Genomic DNA, 16,979 nt, shown 5'->3' with positions numbered 1-16,979 from the left:
AAAAGTTTAACATAAAAGTTTAACATAAAAGTCACACACACACACACACACACACACACACACACACACACACACACACACACACACACACACACACACACACACACACACACACACACACACACACACACACACACACACACACACACACACACGTATTATATAAACTAACTTTTAAATTAGTAGAGTATATATGGTATAACAGTGGTATTTCATGTGAAAGTTTAATATTTATATAACTGAAGACAAGATAGATCTTCTCCACAGATTTGCCTGAAATGTAATATCCAAATATGTGTATTCTGAGAAGTGTACACACACACACACACAAACACACACATGCGTGCGCTGCTTTAAAAACAGTGTAATGTTGGATTGTATAGCCTATCTTTAGAGAGTCGTGATGCAGCAAAGAGCTTCTCATTAATGCAGGAACAGTTCCGCCTTTTCCCGCTCAAATCCGTCTCAGGAGAAAGACTTATGAGAGAGCACTTCAGATGAATGAGTATACACAAAACCACTTCAATTATTCAAGTCCAGCTTGGCACAGGGTGTGACTTTTGGGAAACACAGCACAGGCTGCCCAGATCTGTGTACCTGTTGAGCATTAAAACTATTAAAATGATGGAATTATGCTGCTTAAATGGTCCGTCTCAGCAATTCATGTCAACTGTAAGATTGCAAAGAGACCAAATCGACCACCCTGACCAACATTATCTGCTCTGATTGACCAATCCAATGTCCTAGTGTGCCAAGTTCTCAAGTCGTGGCTAATGCTGGGAGGCTAATGTCTGTCGAAGGACAATAAAGGCACTTTAAAACAATTGAAAAAGAAATCAAGCAGTTCACTTTGCAGGAAAAGCATCCTGTGGTGAGTCTAAGGCAGTTGGATCATGTTAATAACGCTGGAGTTAAGTACCTGCCTGGTGAGATAAAAGACTTGACAGGTTATAAGGTGTTTCATAATATGGGAAATAATGGACAATGAGAGCGCAATAAATGTAGATTGGTATTTATTTTACAAAGATGAGCTGGAAAAAACTATTGTACTGATGAATTTGACATGTTTAGTTTAATATTCTTGTTTCCTCTGCTAACAGGCTCCATAACGCAAGTGAATTAAGATACAATTCAAATGTTTTCTAAAATCCATTACGCTAAACTCAATACCTTTAACACAGCATGCGTACACAGCCCGATAAAACATCACACAGTGATTTCACAGCAGGTGACGTGCTGAATGGGGTTTATATTGCTTTCTCATGGAATTGCATTTGTATATGGAAGAACAAAACAAAAGAGTGTTATGAATGTGTTGAATGAGCGCCATCTATCTATCTATCTATCTATCTATCTATCTATCTATCTATCTATCTATCTATCTATCTATCTATCTATCTATCTATCTATCCATCCATCCATCCATCCATCCATCCATCCATCCATCCATCCATCCATCCATCCATCCATCCATCCATCCATCCATCCATCCATCCATCCATCCATCCATCCATCCATCCATCCATCCATCCATCCATCCATCCATCCATCTATCTATCTATAAAAAAATGCAATTATTTAATATGCAATTTTAAACACTCCCTGATTGCTTCTTGCATGAGGTGATTTCACAGTTTTTAAGAGGAAGTTATCGAATGACAGCATGCAAATCAGTAAAATAAAGATCCTATTGATCATCATTTAAAAGCCATGATAAAAGCTTCCTCCTGTGACACACTGCAGTGATTCATGGCTTCTGTGTTATCACAAACCAATATATCTAATCCCAGAGGTGAGGTGAATCTCTCCCCTGCTTCACGTCCTGTAATTCCATTGCTTGCCCTGTTTAATACACTATACAGTCATTTGGATTTACAAGCATTTGCTCCATATGTGACCTCCGCTTAGTGACATCATTGTTATAAAGGAATTAAATTTGTGGAGGCTCCATGAAGACTGTGAGACAGCGTGTTTGTGTGTGCGTGCGTGAGTGAGAGAGAGAGAGACATGAGAGAGACAGACAGACAGGATAAAGCAATTGATCTTCATGAATCTGACATGCCTGTCCACATGAAAATAAATCACAGGAGCAAAGTACCCATTACACTCCAAAACAGACAACAGAAATTGACATGAATAAGAATGATTTGGATATCATATATTTGGCTGTGTTTTGCTTTCTTTTTATGGGTCACTAATGTCGATGAAAGGTTTTCTAAAAAATATATTTGATTTGCATTTCTTTGGGTGAGCCAATCTGATCATTCTGCATTGTTGATACATCCTGTTTTTATCATAATTAATCAATTTAGCTATGATAAAATAATTTTGCAGTGCATCCTCCAAAAAGTTTCTTCAGTCACAAACATGGGCCAACAATTATCATATTTCTGTCCAAAACTGAAGAAAACAAGACATTTAATTTTGCTTTATTTTATATTTTGTATATTTACTCAAATTTTTTTTTTAATAAATTTGCATTACTGTAATGCAGCACATCTCAGTCACATTACAGTATATACAGTAAAAAAAAATCTGTTCTAGCTATCATTTTATTAAGTTGATTTAAATAAATAAATGCATTAAAATAGTAGCTTTACAGAAGAAAAAAACAATATTACAGTAATGAGAATCAATATTGAGGATAATGGGAATGACAAAAAAATAGAGAAATGTCTGAACATTACACTTGTGAAAAACAATGCAAAAAGTCTGTTATATAGAGCTAAAAAATTTTATACATGCATGCAACCTTATTTTTCACATAAGAGTGGAAGTGGCCATTTGTAAATTTGTAAACTGTTTTATTTTATTTTATACAATATTATGTTCATATATTGTCTTAATTATAAACACACTGTTTGTTGTGCAAACTGTTTTACAGTTTACTGCACTACGCTTTTCACATTTTTTTTTTAAAAGTGCATTTATTTTTGACATTGACAACATATTTCAAACTTAAGCCATCAAACAGACATCATGTTCCACTGAATGGGAAGACAATGAGACATATATCTTTGTCTCAAAAAGAGTTTACACAATTGCAGACAGCTGGTTTGCCTTCAAGCAACCATTTAAGACTGAGACTGAGAAACACTTTCTAACAAAGTATTCAAATACTGTGAGAGCATGTATTTTCCTTTTAAAACCAAAAAGGAATAATCAAACAATGACAATCTGAAATCAAACACACACACACACACACACACACACACACACACACACACACACACACACACACACACACACACACACACACACACACACACACACACACACACACACACACACACACACACACACAAACAATGTATATTCATAAGACTTGAGTTATGTGAGTCATACAGTATGACCTACTTTTATGCTGCTTTTTGGTCAGATCGGAAAAGCACATTGTAACCCTGGGAAAGGTTTTCAGAGAAAGTTAATTGGAGTGGGGTCTGATCTTATCATGGACGTTCAATCTGTGTTAGTTAACAGTAAAACTCAAGGCACACTCCAGAGCTCGCTGCAGCCTCCTCTGTGTTGAATGGAAATAGCCTGAAGCAATTAGCCCACTACGACTCACTCATTAGGAGGTAAGAAGTGAATGAGATCTGCTCGCCACAGCTAATCAATATTAATGATGGATTATTTACAATTAACAATGGGCCCTTAATGGCCGCCTAATTGTTTGTTTTGGCTTAACGTGGCGAGGTGAGAGCAGCAGATAAACTAAGGACATTAGTGAAAGAGAGAGGGAGGCGAAATATCTTCTCACTTTCTTTCACAGCACAGATAAGCTCATTTGTAGTGGACGTCTGTTTTGTTTTTCATGCAGAGCTCCAACAACAAATCTGGACCAACTACTGAATGTTTTTTTAGCCCCTTAAAATCAAAATGAGTTTCCCAACAGGGAATGTTCTCAGAATTTGCAGGAACATTAATAAAATGTTCATTCTAAGCTATCTGGTCTTTAATAATGTTCTCAGAACGTTAGCAATGCTTTATTTGGATGTTCGTCTAACATTTGTTAAATGTTACTACTTTTTTCGAATGCTTAGAGAACATTCAAACTTTGGATATAGTGCTAAATACCTATTAGCTTTGAGACCATATTTGTAGTGTTGAACATTGACAGTAATAGGATACAAATTATTAATCTTACACAGATTTTTGGACAATCAGATGCGTTTAAAATCTGGCAAATCTTCCTGATAGGAAATAATGAGAAAACTACACTCGTCAAATTCAATATTAAATTTATGAGCATGAACATGGACATGGTCAAAACATGTAATATTGCTTTTGTAGTTTAAATGCTCATGTGGTCGAATGAATTTGAACAGCTCTTGCCTGTCAATCAACCACTGCACAAGGTTTAAACTTAGCCAGTTACCAGTGTTGGAGAAATGTGTTACAATATTGCGGTACTCCCTACAAAAGTGACTAATTGCATTACTTAGTTACTTTTTATGGAAAGTAATGCGTTACATTACATTTTTCTCACCTGAGCTGGGAAAAAAAGGTTATATTTTTGGCAAATTGAAAGACCATTTCAGACCAAAACTGAAAATGCAAAAGCAAGGGCAAATTCACATCTGTACAGTAGAGGGCGCAGCTCAAACAAATATTTCAGTGTGCTGACATTCTGGATTGCAGAAAAATAGAAAAGGCTCAACACTTACTTTAACAATTTTACTTTCTCTCAAAATGGGGACAGGAGAGCTATCAGTCAATACATGGGAAACAAAGTAACTTGCATTTCTTATTTGAAAAAGTAACTCAGCTATTTTGTAGCTATTTTGTAATCCGTTACTTTACTAGTTACTTGGAAAAGGTAATCTAATTAAGAATCTTGCAATACTTGCAATGCTTTACCCCCGGCACCGCTGGTTATGCGCTGCCTTAAATGACTGTCCGATTGAAATGATATCAACAATGTGACAGAGGTCACGTGAATCTGAAGTTCTGTTATCACATGCACATAACTAAAATAACTCCGAATTTTGCTTGCAACATCATGTTTTTTCATGCTTCACATACGTTCTTTCTTTTGTTTTCATATCTCTCTGTGCTTTATCGACATGCAATTTCATTCAACCAGTCAAAACGCACCTCAATACCAGTAAACAGGGCCAAAGGGGGATCAATTTACAGCTCATGTAATTGACAAAAAAAAAAACAATTTGTAGATGATTGGGAACACTAATGAGTAGTTTTCTATAGATATATTAAAACACACTGATTGTGCCAGTGAGCTCCAGGTTTTCAACTTATTTAAAGCATTACTTAAAAAACATTAAAGTCTCAGCACCTGACGGGAGACAAGCGTATTATGTGGAAAAACAAAGTTTGTGGTGTGCAAAAAATCAGATACTACCTGAGACCGCAGGTTAATTTATGACCTATTCTTGCTGACTCCTCAAGTTTGGTTAAAACCGATGATTTCCAACCCATGGTTTCACCCCCACCCCAACTCAAAGTTGAGCATTTTGATTGGATGTTGTGTCTCCAAGCTCACACCTTTTTTTACACTTTTGTTTGGCAAATGGAGGGAGGCACCCTGCAGTTTAAGAGGGGGTCACTAAAGTTAGAGCTCTGTTTCTTCCCCACCTTCTTGCTCATTCAGCCTGTTGCACTTTTGTGCACACAGGAACACAGGTCAGTTTATCAGGATACCTTAAGGACTGCACAGAGACTAAAACCTGAAAGCACAGTATTTTGGGATTTTCAGGCCTAGTGAGTGGTGAGGACCACGCATGTCCCTCAAGAGTGCATTTTTTAGCCTTCTCCACTGACATAAAAGCTACTTCTGCTATCTGAGACAAGGACCTTTTCATAATTGTATTGACTTTAGCCAGTTTAACCTTATTAACAATGGTTTATTCACTAGTTATACAAGTACTGATGCTAGTTTCAGTATCTGAGGCATTTCACCTGGAGAATATTGGTCGTTTTGACTGGCAGAAGAGCCTTCGACCAGGTGAGGGATGCCCTAAAAAGTGCCACCCTGAGAGGTGCCCAGATGTTAGGCAGCTGCAGGGTTGTCCAGCGGGGCTGGTTCGGGACCAGTGCGGGTGTTGCTGGGAGTGTGGGAACGATGAGGGGCAACTGTGTGACCCGGAGTCCCGGTCCGGGTCTACTTTCTACGGGCGCTGTGCTGAAGGTTTGCGCTGCAGAGCTCCCCGCAGAAACCCCACAGGTGAGCCCAGAGCCGTCTGCGTGTGCAGTAAGCAGGAAGCACTCTGCGCTTCTGATGGAAAGACATTTAAGAATATATGTCAGTTTCGGGCAGCCCAACACAAACAAGGCAAAGGTCAGACGTTGACAATGGTGCACCACGGACCCTGCAAGACAAGTGAGTATCTCTGAACAAACTGATTAATTCTTTATATATATATTATATATTGTAATTCCCATTATTCTCAATGGGGGTTTTCATTACTGCAACTTTCTACAGTGCATTTAACTTTATTATGGTAAATACAACATGTTTTTATTTTATTCCATTTAAAATATAGCAGGACAACAAATACAACCATGATGTAGAAACATTTTACAATTCATATATTTTAAATATCTTAAACATTCAATTATTAAAATTAAATAATTACATATTAAGATTACATAAACAGATTAAGTCCAGATTAAAATGCATGTTTGATCTGTTTTAACTGAAAGCAATCTTAAAATATATCAGTGCCATTGTTTTGTCTCAAGATGCACACCAGTAATGTTTTTTTACTACTTAAATGTTCTAAATAAAATAAAGCCTAATCCTAGCTTAATCTAAACTCTGTCTGTGAAACCGGATCATTATATATTAGATTATATATTCACATGACAACAATAAGAATGTGATTTTTTTGCATTATTGTAAGGAGAATTGGGTGGGGGGTACTACATTGTCATAAAAATAAAGTCACAATGCAAAAAAAATGAATAGTCCTAAAACAGGCTTTTGCCGTAAAATGTGGCCTGGACATTTCTTGACAGAGAATTACCCTTCTAAAGGCCTGCAAATACTTTTCTTTTTGACATTTGATTTTTTTTTTTTTGTCTAAATACTTGACTTGTTTGCTCTGCTACCTCACCTAAAGTAAACGCGGCATCATTTTGGTATGAATACATCTGCTAATGTAAATGTATATATATAGATGTAAATGTCCTCCCAGGAGGAACCATTGTCATGGACAGAGTCTGAGTGCCAACATAATCCCCTCATTTAAAAGTTTTGTCATGGAAAAGGACAAATGAAAACCCATTTGTTCAACTGTGGGAATAAAAATTCAGCCATTAGGTTTGTATTTACCTTACCGTCATGTTTAGGATAAGCAGCTCGTAAGTGTCCAATCTCACACCTTAAAATAATTAACTGAGCAAACCAAACACAGCACAAATGGCCACCGCAAATACAGAAGCTGGTGTGAAAGAACCATCCACTAGCAGAGATTTGCTTTGGGATACTTTTTAACTTAAAATATGATTATTATGTTTTATTTTACTAATTAAAGCTCTAATTATTCCTCCCTTCCAATTCAAGCTTGTACTATTTTGAGCAATGGCTGAAATGTTGTACTACTAGCACTTCTTATGTTTATGATGAATCGCTTGTATTCCTCAATTGTAAGTTGCTTTAAATAAAAGCCTTTGCTAAATGAATAAATGTAAATGTAATTAGTTCCTCTAAAGTTGAAAGTTTTCATCTTCTGCAAACTTTACAGAACCAGTTATCACTTACGCTCCCCGTGACATCGTCACAGCCAAAGGAAGTGATGTCATCTTTTCTTGTGAGGTGTCGTCGTTTCCAATGGCTTCCGTCCAGTGGAGTAAAGAGGGGGACGTTATTTCTTTTCCCGCTGATGATTCAAGCACGGCTGTACAGGTACGTGCACATACAAGTGAACAATAAAAAGGTCTGCTTACAATGATAGTCATATTCCTTAGTATTTTTCATTGCATTGTGTATATAATTGAAGCTTTAACAGACAAACACAATTAAATTCTCACACCAGGTTTGCATTCTCAGTTCTGGTTTTGTTAAATGTGCAGTGGTGTGTTTCTGTAATGACAGGCCCGTGGAGGTCCGCGGAGGTTTGAGTTGACCGGCTGGCTCCAGATTCAAAGAGTCGGCCCGACCGACGCAGGTGTGTACACATGCACCGCCAGGAACGCCTTCGGAGAGGTGTCTGCCTCCGCCAGATTACAGGTTACACATGGAGGTATGTCTGAGAACACTCATTCAGAGAAACAGACACGGCCTTTAGAAAACAAGGTCAGAGGTGAACAAGCTGAAAAAACATGATTGTTGGGGCTGCTTCCACACACTCACAGACACAACACCACTGTTTAAGTGTTGTACACACACACTTATACCTGGAGGAATATGTTATTTTTCAGAAGTTACTTGTTCATAGCTCAGGAGACTTGGTTCCATTTAAATATCAATAATGTTTCTCCTACAATTCCTATAGGGAGAAATAAAAATAGACACAAATGAGTCCGCCAAGCTCAGATAGTTTGATTTTAGAAGAATATGATGACAAATATAGTTAATATTTGAGATCTCTGACTTTGATTTCAGATTTTGGTATCTTAGCAAATCTGAGCACAGTTTGAGACCCCGTCGAAGTCTCTTCTGAAACTCTGTATATGAGATTTCTGGGGTATTTTTCTCAGAAGAAAAATCCAAAAGATTATATATAATCTTTCAGATTTTTATCTATTATATATATAACTTTCTCATGATTAACCAGTTTCATGTTAGTTGACTTGTATTTATCTTGTGCAGTCATGAAAGTTGATATCCTCATCTAATTACAATGAAAAGTACTTTTACACGGCAAAAAAATATTTTCTTCCTCAGTGTTTTCGTCTTGTTTTCCAGTAAAAGTATCTAAACATTATTAAATCGAGATGCATTTACTTTAGAAACAAAATTACTTTCTGAAAAATATCAAAACTTAGAGACTAAAACTAGACAAAAAGTGAAGACACGTTTATTTTTCTCACCTCACTGGCAGACATTTATCTTTTTATTTTTTAAGTGTAATAAAGCCACTAAATTTTTATAATTGTTTAAGAAAACGAGAGTTGTTATCTTGTGTCATTTTGCTTCTTAAGTAAATGTAGGCTATCATGATTTAAGAATGTTAAGGTATTTGTCCTGGAAAACCAACAAAAAATAATTTTTCAAATGAAAATTCAAAAATCTAAATTTTTTCAGTGCAGTAACCTAATGCAAACCACAAACATTCATTTCCCTTTAATTTGAACATTTTTCTTGTTTTAACATTGAAAAATATCCGTCCACACTGCAGAGAGAGGTCAGTTGGGTTATTCCTGCTCTCTCTGCGGTCTGTGGCGTGGACATGTGAACGCACCAACAGTGGGAGCTGATCGATTCACATTGGCTATATCAAAGCTTATCATCTCCTCATCGCTAAAGGTGAACTTGGCCTTTCCGAGAATCAGTCAGGGCTGAAGATAACTGTACACGAGCCAAGAGCTTTCTGCAGCAGCAACGTAAAGGCTGGTGATGACATGAGGTCGAGAGGGCCCTAGATGGGGGGAGATTTGGAAGGGAAAGGGAGAAGGGGTGGAAGGGCTTGTGTATTATGTGGCCGGTCGTTGCTGTGACTGTCTGGCTGTTATCTCTTTCTCTGGGGGGTCTGTTCCTTTAGACGGCCCCTTATCTGCACCACCAGTGCCTGCCCCCCACCCCTCGTTTCCCGGAACGTCCCGACTGAAATGGACTCTGGGATAGGTGGATACTCTGGACACAGGACAGACCTTTTCCTATAGGTTTAGGGAAAAATAGAAAGAGAAGGTTTAAATATAGCATGCGTGTTTTACAGGACGCTATGGGCATATTGAGAAAACGCTGAGCTTTCTAAAAATTATAAAATGTAGACGTGCTGCTTTTTATTTAGTGCATTAATTAATAGATCCTCTTAGAATGCTGGCTGTTCATTGCATTTTCTCTCTGTTAATTACTAAGAATGTCTTATTATTATTGTATATTATATGAATTATATTATATTAAAAAAATACATATTTATGATGCATCATAAATAATTTATACAATTAATCAAATTGCTTTCCCTTTATGTTTTCCAGGTTCTCAGCTGAACAAAGAGTTCCGGCGAAAAGAAAAAGGAGCTTATAGAATATCGGGCGAAGAGGAGAATGTCGATGATGAAGATTACGAAGGCCAGCCTAGTGGATATATGTATTTGTAGCATATAGATATTATAAAAACATAGCAATTAATCACAGATGTTTCTTATTGTAAGCTCACCGTAAAATGTGTACTCTTAAAATATTGTTTTTTGCCTTTTATACGTGGGCGTTGTATATAAATCTAAATAATTTCTATTCACTCTTGTGCTTTGTACTTTAAAAAATAGAACTTAATTAAATAGTTGATTTACTCATCGAGTCATGTATTGTTCATAATGTCAGAAAATCTACAATATTTGGAAAGTGGTTTGTTTAGGGCAAACCTTTACAGCCATTATGCAAAAGTGCATCGATGCTGCCGTGGCGTGCATTTACCCCGAAACCATTCCCTGCTTTTGAATAAAACATCAGCATTGTCTCTCCTCACTTCTGGCTTCTCAAAGACGCTCAGCAGAGGAAAAAAAGCATCCAGGTTAAGTTGTTTGAAAGCTCTGGTATTAAGAGGCGTTTTACACTTAAGAAGTTGGTTTCGCTGGGTTTTCTCTTCCCTCCCCTATTGATTGATGCTTAGCTATCAATGCATAATAGAAAAGCACTCAGGACAAATGTGGGGTTATGGCCTTCCAGGGAGAGAGCAGACCAGGCTGTTTCTCAGCGCCATTATTGCCCCATAAAGGATCCCCGGGGAGGGACAAGTTCCTCACATCAGCACACACCAAATACCCAATTAAAAAAGAAGACCTTTAAATTCTCTCCTCTTTCCTGGGCAGAAATCAATCAGAATTCAATCTGTTCGGCTAGGATTCCGACAGGCCAGGTAATTGCTCACCAGAGCTGGGATAGGTGACAACAGCTTCGAGGGGAGACGGCGAGCCAATCAGGTGTTCTCTTTCAGCGCCGCTACTGTCGGTGAGAAAGCAATGATACCTAACGAAAGCTTATCTATACGCTTTCAGGATGCCTTGTATTTTTAGACTCCTGGTGGCAGGTGAGGACTTTCTTTTATAGGCATCAGGTAAGCGATACGACTTCAAGCTTCAAAATAAATGGATCATTTAAAGTAAGTGGCTCTCATATTCGTCTTCTTAAAAGCTCTTTGAAAATGAATTCCAATTTGGAATGATTTGTACTTCAAGAGGCGTTTGTTGGTGAGCGCGCAACACGATTGGGTGAGCGAGAATGTGAGAGAAACTGGGAGAGGGAGGGAGAGAGAGATAGATGGATGAAGATGTGATATGGAGTTAGAAGAATGCAATTAAAAGCTGAATCATTCTCACTCCAGCGTAACTCTATCTGTTGAGATGAGAGCCGAGCCTCTTTCTCATGGCTGTATTTGTGTGGATAAAGCTCTCCCCTGGCCCTCGTTTTAGATTCGCTCTTAATGATCCCCACTCCAATGGGAGAGAGTGGGCTGCTGTCAGGATGGGAGACGCGATCCGGGACGCAGCAGTGCCCGAGTCCCTCTGGCCGGCAACACCATGTGCAGGGGTCACCCGAGGTCAGAGGTCATGGGCAGAGAGCTAGGATTAATGGACATCTCAATAAAACGCTGGGTCAGGTTACGAGTTGCCCAGCCTGACCAAAACACACACACACACACACACACACACACACACACACACACACACACACACACACACACACACACACACGCACGCACGCACGCACGCACACACACACACACACACACACACACACACACACACACTCACAAATGCACACACACGCACACGCACACACACACACACACACGCGCGCGCGCATACACTCACACTCACACACACACACGCACGCGCACACACACACGCGCACACACACGCACCGCACACACACACGTTTTTATATCTTTACTCTCCATAGACTGAATGCTTTTTATCCCCTTACACTATTTTACACTACAAAAAGTCATCTGGATTTATTAACTATAAAAAAGCATCACCTGGACGATACAGAAAATTGTAATAAAAAGTGGGGGGAAAAACATATGGAAAAGACGTTTGACTTAAGGAACCAGTCATGACAGTGAATGAAGCATTTTAATATTGTGCTGGTCGATGGATAAGCATGCATATCCACAGGAGAGATGAACAGAGATCATATTGACTCATGGCAAGTCTTTGCAGTAAAACAGACTCGCTTTTTGACTGATAATTATTTAGCTGATTTTGATATCTCATACAGTAGCCAAAAAAACATCCATAGATATCTGGAGGACCCAACCTAAAAAATAATTAGACCTAAATAACTAAATTAGCTCGAATTATCCAGTGAATTAAATTAAATTATATTAAATTAATTATTTTGTTTTATTGTATTTATGTAGGCTAATAATAAGTGTTTAATTAAATGTAATTATGTTAATTAGTTAATTAAATAAATACTTATATGTTTCTGAAACAAAAAATAATTACATAAATTATCTCTATACCTGATAATTTATTCAATTATTTCTGAATTGCTTTACCTCAGTGTGCTAATTAGATCATGTCCTCATGTCTCGAGAAGCCCACAATCATGCAGTAATCATTTGTTCATTGCTAATGCTTTAATAATATAAAGTTGGAAAAGGAAAAGAAAAGTGGCAGAAATGCATCATTAACACCATGAGATGGCGCGTGCTGCTGTCTCATTCGCTCTCCGCTGGAACTCTCGCGAGAACACCGAGGACTGTCAAAGGAACTCTCGCGAGAATACCGTCCGCTGTTGGGGCTGCGTTTAGGTGATGGATAGTGAGAGGCCTCATTAAGTCACGCAATGAGTGAAATATGTCTTTGTCTCCCCTTTGTCGCAAAGTAATAAAGGGATGCCGAATTCTTCAGCACAGCTGCACATTATTGCACAGCTCTCAGCTAAACGATTTTTTTTATCTCCTCTAATTGATAAATGACAGGATGAAAGGTTATTGTTGTCACGCTAATTGGAGATGGCGGTGAATTACTAACGGGGCTCGTGCGTTTTCTGCAACAGTCTGACTGGACTTTCACAGCCAGCTGCTCACAGACTGGCCAATATGAAATGTCCACATGGGCATATAGGGATATTAATTCTAGTGATTAAGCAACACTTGGGAAAAAATAGCTTTAATATTTAGGCATACAACAGTAGGCTAACATGACGTTAAGATAAAGCGTTTTGATTGCATGTCACAATAACAAAATTTAAGAACAAGAATAGGCTACTAAAACTTCACAGTAGTTAAGATTACTTTTCTTAGGGAGAGACTTTTTTTTAGGACTTTAGGACTTTTTTTCTTTCTTTTTTTTAAGGATAGACCTATGGTAGCCTATTTAATAGTATTTAGCAAAAATTACCAGGTTTGAAAGCAACACCCAAAACCATTTTTAATTTTGACCTTTGACTCCAAGCCCTTTGACATTTCCTGTCCTTAAAAACAACTTTATTCAAGCGCAGGAGCAAAAGAGTTCTAATATAGATATAGGCCTACTTTACAATCTCGGTCTTATTTAAATCTTTATTCGTATCATGAATGGAATACAGTGCTTTGCAGAAATGGACTTCCATTTGCAGGAATGTATCATTTAACCCTTCTATTTTCCTCTCCAGAGAGCTACTCTTTCACTTAGCTGTTTTTCCTGTGAAAGCAGGATTTGATTACTACGGTAAGTAGTAAACATGCAGGTATTTTTCCATCTCAGCTTGTTCTGAGTTCAGATCCTCCTCTGAGTGTGTGGATGCAGCTCATCTATGGCACTTTCACAGATCGGCTTTCACACAAACAAACCCTCACAGAGGAAACTACTATATGCAGGTAAATGTTCAATGCCAGCCATGCACAGACTCAACAATCTACCAGAGAGTGTTACGGATGCTTGTCATGCTCGGATTTGCCTATGCACACACATCGTTTCTTTTTGGTGTGCTCACCTTTGTGTTCATAACTATGAAATGTTTCTTTGGAATTTTTTGATGTTAAACAATGTATATATAGTCAAATGAATAGCATGGAATTATAAATATTAGCAGTACGCCATGTTAAAAATGGAATTTGTTTTCAGAACAAACATACATAATGACTAAGTAAAGCTGGTAGGGTGTTACCTATTCTTGTTGCACTAATCGTTCAGCATCGAATAAACATAATGCATTCTGTAGCTGTACTAATAATCTATTTCATATTTTGTATTAAAGTGACAGCTATTCTCATGTTTCAAGCAAAATTATATTTGCCTTTGACTGTGGCTTATTAAAATCACACATGTTTTCTTATGCATTTTCATTTGGCCCAGTCGGACAGCCTTCAGTGATTGACAGATGTACTGATCCCCAGAGAAGCTTTGTGACGGTGATGTGGCATATTTTTATTTACTGCCTGTCTTTAATCCAACCTAGCCACTGCTGACAGTACCGCCTGTCCTTTAAGACAGACACATTGCCTATTGTGTGGAAATGGAAGAGTCTAGTGTTTGATATGTTGAGGATGCCATCAGGGGAAGCTGTCATGGGTTCGCCAGCACTGTCACCAACATAATAAATCAACTGTCTAGTCATCCATTCATCCTTTTGGCAACTCTCACCCGGCTTCTGTTCACTTTCATTACCGTTCATCGTGAACTTTCCTTTCTTTCTCACAGTTATTAAACTGAACTGAATCAACACTGAACTGACTTGACCTGAATAATGACACTATTGTCTTCCGTAGCAGAATTTGAATTTGTCTCATATTTGACAATGTTCTTTTCCTGTTTATTACCGTGAAGCTGCTAATCTGTATAGTATAAAGAGCTTTAAAGGTGACTTGACTTTCTTAATAAAATATTTTTTTCTAGATTCATTTTATTTATTTTCATTCAAGCTAAAACAATCCTAAATAGCTATTTGACTGTTGATTAACATTATCCAATAGATAGTGCACTTTGCTTTTTGGAGTTAAGGGCTGAGTTTATCTGAAAAAGTTGATAACACAATCAACAGTACAAAGTAACCTTTTTTGCCTCTCAAGTAAATTTATCTTGATTTAAGAATGTTTAGATATTTGTACTGGAGAAATTGTTTTGCAATGTAAACAAAAATGGGTTTCTTTCTAAGATTGGATGCCATTGGAAAACTCTGGCAAATCCAGTGACTAGTTCCTCCTTAAATACGCTGACTGAAAATCTAAATTTCAGTCAGATCCCAACAATTTTTTGGTTCAATGGACATTAAGTGTGCCATCAGAGGCCGAGAGGAATTCAATCCTAACTGCAATGCATTTTGGGAAAGCCAAATCTGTGGTGACATCATGCAGCGAGAATAAATGGACGCTGGAAGCTACAGCAGGTGCTGAGGTTCATTGGTTATGGATGTGTATCTATCATTACTCTCAGAATTGCAGAAGGCCTACCTGTAGCGAGCGGCGTACGACTGCAGGGCTGAGGAACATTAACGTGAACATCAGTAATGCAGAATCAAACCTGGTGCGAGCCATCTCATCACAGACTGAAGTCAGTAGGATCATTCAGAGAGTGATCGTCCCGTTTTATTGCCTCCAATTCTCATTTCCAAACAATTATGCCTGACATAATTGCCAATATCCACAGCTGGGTTTCAATGACTTTTAATGAGTTACCAAATCACCGGTTACTATATTTCCACAGTGAAATAATAGTGTGTCACATCAGGGGGGGTAATGCTTTATGAGAAATAAAACTGAAAGTGTTCTCTCACACTGAAAGGACCTGTTGGGGACATCAGGATTTGGTAAACATGCCGATGTGCTCTAATAGCTGGTTTGAGGGTGCACACCAAGTTACAAAGCAGTGAATGTATGTGGGACTCTGTCCCAGGGCATTATGGGTAAAGAGCTGCATGATGGGACATTAGAGCCCTTTGTGACAGTCACACAAGCACCTCAGTGTTCCTTTAGATGATGTAATGAGAAACCGAAGAGAGTGAAAGTGAGAGAAAAAACGCAGAGGTCAATTTGGTCCAGTTTGCAGGCCCTCGTGTCATCTTTACTGAGAGTGATCCGAGAGAGGCGAAGAAAAGGAAGCGAGAGGCAATCGGATTATCATCGAAGCAGAGACACGAGGACGATGGGCGTTTAATGCATAAATGCTGGAAAAAGTGATATTTTATTACAGCAAAAAGGCTTTCAAAAATTACAGGAAAAGGCTGGAAAATGTGTCTGCTTGGGATGGCACTAAAACCTGGTTTAACAGGGTCATAATTCACTTAAGTCTGATGGGTCCTGTCGTTCATACTCTCAAATGTGCTGCCCTGAAATCCTGATTTGATCAGCAGAAACTGCATTTTTGAGGAAAAACCACTTTGTTGCTATTACTGTGGTATTTCAAAGATGGATAAGAGCAAAAAAATTGCTTCTTCAAATTTCATTTTTTGATGTCCCATTCAATTGATCAGTTTATTCTGTGAAAAACAACCATGTTTCCTTCCAAAGGGGACGGCCTTCTGTTACATGTGCTACACAAAGCAGAGCAATTAGATGAAAGGCGCTACATTTAAGATGATTTATGCCTCGCATTATGTCCGTGGAAATCCCCATTCTCACTTTACACTCATATTTGCTTTAGAGAAAGGGAGATGTCAGACATTCCGACTGTGATAAAATAATTACAAATATATGAGGAGAACATTAATTATTATGATGGCATCTATTTATATCAATTCTTTTGACAATGTATATGAAAAGCAGATATGTTTTCAAAGACAGCATAATTAGACCAAACTTTGGAGGTTTTCGTTAAAACTCGATGCTATTTAATAAAGCTAAACTGCTTAAAGTGCAACAACACGAAACAAAAGTCAGTTTGGTCAGCCATTGGCTAACATTCCAACCAAAGTCAAATGTGTTGTTT

General features: G+C 38.0%; 1 protein-coding gene across 1 annotated transcript; it reads left to right on the top strand.

Moving 5' to 3' along the window:
- The first annotated feature begins 3,377 nt into the window (after window positions 1–3,377).
- On the top strand, window positions 3,378–10,415 carry kazald2 (Kazal-type serine peptidase inhibitor domain 2). The gene is made up of 4 exons (XM_077247397.1): window positions 3,378–6,340; window positions 7,707–7,867; window positions 8,057–8,204; window positions 10,102–10,415. Exons 1-4 carry the CDS (start codon window positions 5,860–5,862, stop codon window positions 10,221–10,223), a joined length of 912 nt encoding a protein of 303 aa, XP_077103512.1. The 5' UTR covers window positions 3,378–5,859; the 3' UTR covers window positions 10,224–10,415.
- Window positions 10,416–16,979: the final 6,564 nt, after the last annotated feature.

This window comes from Siphateles boraxobius, unplaced genomic scaffold, assembly GCF_051911475.1.
Source record: "Siphateles boraxobius isolate OS27281-9 unplaced genomic scaffold, OSU_SipBor_1 3, whole genome shotgun sequence".
NCBI classification, from domain to species: domain Eukaryota; kingdom Metazoa; phylum Chordata; class Actinopteri; order Cypriniformes; family Leuciscidae; genus Siphateles; species Siphateles boraxobius.
The sequence above is the reverse complement of the archived record's forward strand: the minus strand, read 5'-3'. Positions and strand labels throughout refer to the sequence as shown.